Raw genomic sequence first — 7,442 nt, forward strand, 5'->3', positions numbered from 1 at the left:
GTCTCAAAAAAAAAAAAAAAAAAAAAAAAAATCTTCCCGATGATATCTTGACTCTAAATATTAAGCATCACCTTAGTTTATTAGCTATAGAAGTTCACCAGGAATCCTCTTATCAATCTGTGTGTGTGTATTTTTTTTTTCTATCTTCAAAGAAATTTTAGATGGGCAGAAATCAGGAGACCATCTAAAGCGGGGTAGGAAGAAAGGGAGAAACAGACAGGAAGTTCCTGCATTTACTGAACCTGACACGACTGCAGAAGTTAAAACACCTTTTGATTTGGCTAAGGTGAGTGCTTATAGATTGAAGCTTTTTCTGGCTATTGGAGAAGAGGAAGTGACTAATACATTTCAGAGAGCAAAGTGTACAAATTGGTCTAGAATGGCAATTTTTCAACAAATGCATGAATTTTAGGAGGAAAAATTATATGTACTCCTTTCTCTATGGTAGATTTTTTCTTTGGCAACCTGATTAGTATTATAAAGGCATCTTTGCTTTTTTTTTCCCCCCCGCCAAGAAGGAGTCTTGCTCCATCGCCGAGACTGGAGTGCAGTGGCACCATCTTGGCTCACTGCAACTTCCACCTCCTGAATTCAAGCAGTTCTCCTGCCTCAGCCTCCCGAGTAGCTGGGCGCTCGTCACTATGCCCGGCTAATTGACATCTTTGCTTTGAGATGAGATTCAGGCAGATAAATATAAGTTGAAAAATATTTAATGAAGTGTGTCCCATGCGGCTGGTGCTTTTTTTTTTTTTTAAAGTATGGAACGCTTCATGAGTTTTTTTTTTTGAGACGGAGTCTCGCTCTGTTGCCAGGCTGGAGTGTAGTGGCAACACCTCCTGGGTTCAAGCGATTCTCCTGCCTAGTCTCCCGAATAGCTGGGACTACAGGCACGCGCCACCATACCCAGATAATTTTTTTTTTTTTTTTTTTTGAGACAGTCTCGCTCTGTCGCTCAGGCTGGAATGCAGTGGCTCAATCTTAGCTCACCACAACCTCTGCCTCCTGGGTTCAAGCGATTCTCTTGCTTCAGCCTCCCGAGTAGCTGGTACTACATGCCCACACTGCCACGCCCAGCTAATTTTTCATATTTTAGTAGAGACGGGGTTTCACCAAGTTGCCCAAGCTGGTCTCGAACTCCTGAGCTCAGGCAATCCACCCACATTGGCCTCCCAAAGTGCTGGGATTATAGGCGTGAGCCACCGCACCTGGCCCCGTTTTTGAACTTTAAATAAATGGAGCTAAATAGTGTGTACTCTTGTATCTAGCTGTTTTTGTTTGTTTGTTTGTTTGTTTTTTGAGATGGAGTCTTGCTCTGTCACCCAGGCTGGAGTGCAGTGGTACAATCTTGACCCACTGCAACCTCTGCCTTCGGGGTTCAAGTGATTGGCCGGCCTCAGCCTCCCAAGTAGCTGGGATTACAGGCGCGCACACTACCACACCCAGCTAATTTTTGTATTTTTAGTAGAGATGGGATTTCACCATGTTGGCCAAGCTGTCTTGAACTCCTGACCTCAAGCAATTTGCCTGCCTTGGCCTCTCAAAGTGCTGGGATTACAGGCGTGAGCCACCGTGCCCAGCCAGTGTCTAGCTTCTTTCAATTTATGAGATTCATCTCTATTCTGGACAGCTATACTTTCTCATTCTCATTGCTACACAGAATTTTATTAAGTGAATACATCACAATTTATCCATTCTAATATTTGAATAGTTACCAATTCCAATGCAACAGTGAACATTCTTGTATGTGTTTTTGGTGAACATATTTACACATTTCTGTTTAGTATGTATCTAGGAGTTGAATTGCTGTGTCATAGAACATGCATATGTTCAACTTTAATTGATATGAGTTTGCAGTCCTGCCAGCAGTGTATGAGAGGTCTAATTCTTTTGTATCTTTGCTAACACTTCATATTTTCTCTTTTTCAGTTTAGCCATTCTGATTGGTATTTAGTGGTATTGCATTTTGTTTTCGTTTTTGCATTATTTTTACGAGAAATTGAGAACTTTTTCATATGCCTGTTAGTCATTAGGATATCTTTTGTTACGAAGTTCTTATTTAGGTTTTTTTTTTCCCTTTTTTTTTTTTTTTTGAGATAGGATCTCACTCTGTTGCCCAGTGGCGCGAACTCAACTAACTGCAACCTCCACCTTCTGTTTGCCTGTTTTTCTATTGTATTATCTGTCCTTTTCTTACTGGTTTCTGATTGAGTCAACTTTATATTTATTTTTCTTATTTTATTGATTGCCCATATTTCCAAATCTGTGAATATCATCTGCTTTTAGAGGCATTGTTGTTTCTTATGATCTCCAATTTAGCTGTTTTTAAAGATGTCATATAAACAGATCTAACTGCTACATTTACCTTCCACTAGCCATAGTAATGGGCTGAAAGCTACTAGCAGAAAAGACAAGGTAATTACCAGCTAGTTTTTCTAGAGTATAACCTTTCCTTAGAAACTTGATTATAACTAATTTGTATTTCTTCCTTTCCCTGCCTTCTTTCTTTGTTCTTGGATAGTATATAAGTTGTTATTGAACAGAACTGAGCATTTTCTCCCTTGACTTTTTACATTGTCGTTAATTATTTGATGTTATTCTGATGTCTTTGTACAATTAGGCACAAGAGAACAGCAACTCCGTAAAGAAGAAGACAAAGTTTGTCAATTTATACACAAGAGAAGGACAGGACAGGCTTGCAGTCCTGCTCCCTGGTCGCCACCCTTGTGATTGCCTGGGCCAGAAGCACAAGCTCATCAATAACTGTCTGATCTGTGGGCGCATTGTCTGTGAACAAGAAGGCTCTGGCCCTTGCTTATTCTGTGGCACTCTGGTAAAGTATTTCTTTTCTATTTTATTTTACTGTGCTTTGTGTTAATATGCAGGGCCATTCAGATATCAAATAATTTCTCTTTTTCTTTTTTTTTTCTTTTGTTGAGACAGAGTCTCACTCTGTTGCCCAGGCTGGAGTGCAGTGGCGCGATCTCGGCTCACTGCAAGCTCTGCCTCCCGGGTTCATGCTATTCTCCTGCCTCAGCCTTCTGAGTAGCTGGGACTACAGGCGCCTGCCACCATGCCTGGCTAATTTTTTGTACTTTTAGTAGAGATGGAGTTTTACAGTGTTAGCCAGGATGGTCTCAATCTCCTGACCTCGTGATCCACCCACCTCGGCCTCCCAAAGTTCTGGGATTACAGGCATGAGCCACCGTGCCTGGCCTTCTCTTTTTCTTAGTAAATTTCTTCCCTAAAATATCCAGTGAACTCGAGTAGCAGGGATATGATTAGTTAGAAACCCAAGGTTAGGCCAGGCAAGGTGGCGCACGCCTAAAGTCCCAACACTTTGGGAGGCCAAGGCGGGTTTTGGGAGGCTGAGGTGGGAGGATCCCTTGAGCCCAGGAGTTTCAGACCAGCCTGGGCAATATAGGAAGACCCTGTCTCTACAAAAAAAATATATTTTTTTAATTAGTTGGGCTGGTGTGGTGGTGCGCACCTGTGGTAGCAGTTACATGAGGGGCTAAAGTGGGAGCTTCACGTGATCCCAGGACGTCCAGGCTGCAGTGAGAGAGCGAGTCCTTGTCTCAGAAGAAAGAAAGAAACCCCAGGTTATATCCTACTACTCAGGCCATTAATGAGAAGGGTTTTGAGAACATGCATTGTTGAGAGATCCAAATCTTCTTGTGTCAGATTAACTTTAAGAAAACTATAGGGCCTGAAATGTCAAAATTTTTTGTCTAAGTCTTCAGTTCTGGTGTGGCTCCTAGCCCTAGGAGAACAGAGACACTGTGACAGAATCCTCAGGTCATTATAGCTTCTATTTCCAGGATACCACCTTGTCATAGCTCTGGTTTGTCTGAGAGAATGACCTCAAGAATGTAGTGATAATGACTCACAAAAACCCTTAATGAGCTATCTAGAAAGCTAATTTTACCAAGTTGAGCTGGCTGGCAGAAGCAGTGACATTTGGTGTTGGTAAAGGCATCCATTTTATATTACTTCATTTTCTCCTCTTTTCTGATGGGGCCCTTAATTTTTTCTTTTCTTTTCTTTTTTTTTTTTTTTTTGAGACGGAGTCTCACTCTGTCGCCCAGGCTGGAGTGCAGTGGCGTAATCTCAGCTCACTGTAACCTCCGCCTCCTGGGTTTAAGCAGTTCTCTTGTCTCAGCCTCCCTAGTAGCTGGGACAACGGGTGCACACCACCATGCCCGGCTAATTTTTTGTATTTTTAGTAGAGACAGGGTTTCACCATATTGGTCAAGCTGGTCTTGGAACTCCTGACCTCAGGTGATCCACCCTCCTCAGCCTCCCAAAGTGCTGGGATTACAGGTGTGAGCCACCGTGCCTAGTGAAACTCTTAATTTTTTCATATGCTCAGAATAAGCTGATAGACAATGGATGACCTGAAAAATGTAGTGTCTACTAATAAAAATGTCCATTAAATGGCAGTAAATCTCCTCCCATATGGAGCTTTCTCTTTAGAGCAAGCTCCTATAGCTGCTGGCAGGAATTCTGTGTGTCATTGAGGCAACTACTAGGAAGTATTGTACAGTGTTTTCTCCTAGGTCCTTGAATCTTTTAGTTCAAGAAACAATGTAAAACAGATTGGCCTTGAAGTCTATTTGTTTGTTTGTTTGTTTTTGAGATGGAGTCTCGTTCTCTTGCCCAGCCTGGAGTGCAGTGGCTCACTGCAACTTCCGCCTCCCAGCTTCAAGCGATTCTCCTGCCTCAGCCTCTCGAGTAGCTGGGATTACAGGTGCCCACTACCACGCCCAGCTAATTTTTGTATTTTTAGTAGAGACAGGGTTTCTCCATATTGACCAGGCTGATCTTGAACTCGTGACCTCAGGTGATCCACCTGTCTTGGCCTCCCAAAGTGCTGGGATTACAAGCGTGAACCACTGCACCTGTCCCTTGTTTGTTTTTTAGACAGTCTCAGGCCAGGCATGATGGCTTATGTCTGTAATCCCAGCACTTTGGGAGGCTGAGTTGGAAGGATGACTTGAGCCTGGGAGGTGGAGGTTGCAGTGAGCAGAGATGGTGCCACTGCACTCCCATCTGGATGACAAAGCCACACCCTGACTCAAAAAGAAAAAAAGAAGAAAAAATAACTTACTTTCAAAGGATAAATATTTCCCACTGTTGAGAATACTGGATAAAACACATGATATTTTACCATAAAAAGTAACCCAGTTCTAATCATGAAGTCCAAATCTGACAAGAGAAGTTAATTATAAGAAGATGTCTTATTAAAAAGAACCAAAAGCCAGGTATGGTGGCTGATGCCTATAATCCCATTGCTTTCAGAGGCTGAGGAGGGAAGACTACTTGAGCCCAGGAATTCAGGACCAGCCTGGGCAACATGGCAAAACCCTGTATCTACAAAGAAGTCCCAGCTCCTGAGTAGCTGGGACTACAGGCACACACCACCATGCCAGGCTAATTTTTGTATTTTTTTGTTGAGATGGGATTTGGCCGTGTTGCCCAGGCTGGTCTCGAATTCCTGCACTCAAGCAATCTGCCTCAGCCTCCCAAAGTGCTGGGATTACAGTCATGAGCCACTGTGCCCAGCCTTTTTTTTTCCTAAACCATTAAGTCATTCAGGGAGATGTGCAGTGATATATAAGTTTTTTGTTTGGTTCATAAAAAAGAAATGGAAAGAGATCTGGAGAAAAACTCATTTGCATTTTTATATTTTGATGTGTTTGGATTAAAAAACACCAGTAGTCTCATAATTTTACCCCATGTAATGTGTAATTTCAGGTTACTTTTAGATATATCAGGAAAACAATATAATGTAACTATTGGATCACATGTCTTACTCTTATTATTTTACAGGTGTGTACTCATGAGGAACAAGATATTTTACAGCGTGACTCAAACAAGAGCCAGAAACTGCTAAAGAAACTCATGTCAGGTAGACAGCAATCTTCTAACTGGATGACTCGGGTGATGGGTGTCTTGTTGTGTCTGTGGTTGTTTCCCTTTTCTGTATTCTGGAGTGCAACATGCAGTTTATTCACTCATTCTCTGTTTTTGTTTTTGTTTTTGTTTTTGTTTTTGTTTTTTTGAGATGGAGTCTCACTCTTATCACCCAGGCTGGAGTGCAGTGCGCGATCTCGGCTCTCTGCAACCTCCGCCTCCTGGATTCAAGTGATTCTCCTGTCTCAAACTTCCGAGTAGCTGAGATTGCAGGTGTGTGCCATCACGTGTGGCTAATATTTACTTTTTTTTTTTTTTTTTTAGATGGAGTCTCCCCCTGTTGCTCAGGCTGCAGTGCAGTGGCACTGATCTCAGCTCACTGCAACCTCTGCCTCCTGGGTTCAACTGATTCTCCAGCCTTAGCCTCCCAAGTAGCTGGGACTACAGGCGCATGCCACCACACCTGGCTAATTTTTTGTATTTTTAGTAGAGACGAGGTTTCACCATGTTAGCCAGGATGGTCTTGATGTCCCGACCTCGTCGTCTGCCCACCTTGGCCTCCCAAAGTGCTGAGATTACAGGCATAAGCCACTGCGCCCAGCCAGTATTTACATTTTTTTAGTAGCGATGGGGTTTTGCCATGTTGGCCAGGCTGGTCTTGAACTCATTACCTCAAGTGATCCGCCTGCCTCGGCCTCCCAAAGCATTGGGATTACAGGTGTGACCCACTGTGCCTGGCCTATTCACTCATTCTATAAGCATCTATTTTTTAGAAAAATTATTAAGACTACATAACATTAAACAGCAAAATAAATATTAGTATTACATTATAATCTAAAGAATAAAATTAATATTCTTGCAACCATACTTGTATAAATAACTGAATAAGTTAATCAAATGGAGAAAGGACAATGCTTATTATAAAAGAATTCCAGTTAATAAAGTGCAAGAAATGAAAATACCAGAAAATCACAATTAGAACACTGCAGTAGTAACTGCCACAAGCACGATCCACCAATGGACTGAAATTATTGTGTGAAAGTTTTAAGAACAAGAGATTTACAATGTCATGGAAGACAAGATTGAAGAAACGTCACAGATTAGACTAAGGATATATGTGACGACTAATTGCAGTATACATCCAGTATTGGATCCTAGAACAGAAAAATAACATTAATGGAAAAAAAATGTTAAAATCCAAATAGTTTGTTCATAGTGTTATACCAATGTTAATTTCTTAGTTTTGATAATTATACTATGGTTTTGTAAGATAAGACAGTAACATTAAAGTAAGCTATGTGAAGGTTATATAGGAACTCTACTTATTTTCTAATTATTTTGTATGCCTTTATGCTTGAAACACACCTGACAAAAATAGTGAAGGACTTCCTTTTTTTAATATTTTTTTTATTTTTTATTTTTGAGACGGAGTTTGCTCTTTTTGCCTAGGCTGGAGTGCAATGGTACAATCTCGGCTCACTGCAACCTCCGCCTCCCAGGTTCAAGCAATTCTTCTGCCTCAGCCTCCC

The 7,442-nt window shown here is 41.5% G+C and overlaps 1 protein-coding gene across 1 annotated transcript in view; it reads left to right on the plus strand.

The window, feature by feature from the left end:
- Nucleotides 1-7,442, plus strand: part of TRIP4 (thyroid hormone receptor interactor 4) — a 76,022-nt gene that overhangs the window by 6,124 nt on the left and 62,456 nt on the right. Inside the window, exons 3-5 of the mRNA XM_011967887.1 lie at nucleotides 153-286; nucleotides 2,618-2,830; nucleotides 5,830-5,908. Of these exons, the coding sequence (XP_011823277.1) occupies nucleotides 153-286; nucleotides 2,618-2,830; nucleotides 5,830-5,908 (426 nt within the window). The remainder of the gene's footprint in view (nucleotides 1-152; nucleotides 287-2,617; nucleotides 2,831-5,829; nucleotides 5,909-7,442) is intronic.

Source organism: Mandrillus leucophaeus, unplaced genomic scaffold (assembly GCF_000951045.1).
Source record: "Mandrillus leucophaeus isolate KB7577 unplaced genomic scaffold, Mleu.le_1.0 Scaffold12, whole genome shotgun sequence".
Taxonomy (NCBI): Eukaryota; Metazoa; Chordata; class Mammalia; order Primates; family Cercopithecidae; genus Mandrillus; species Mandrillus leucophaeus.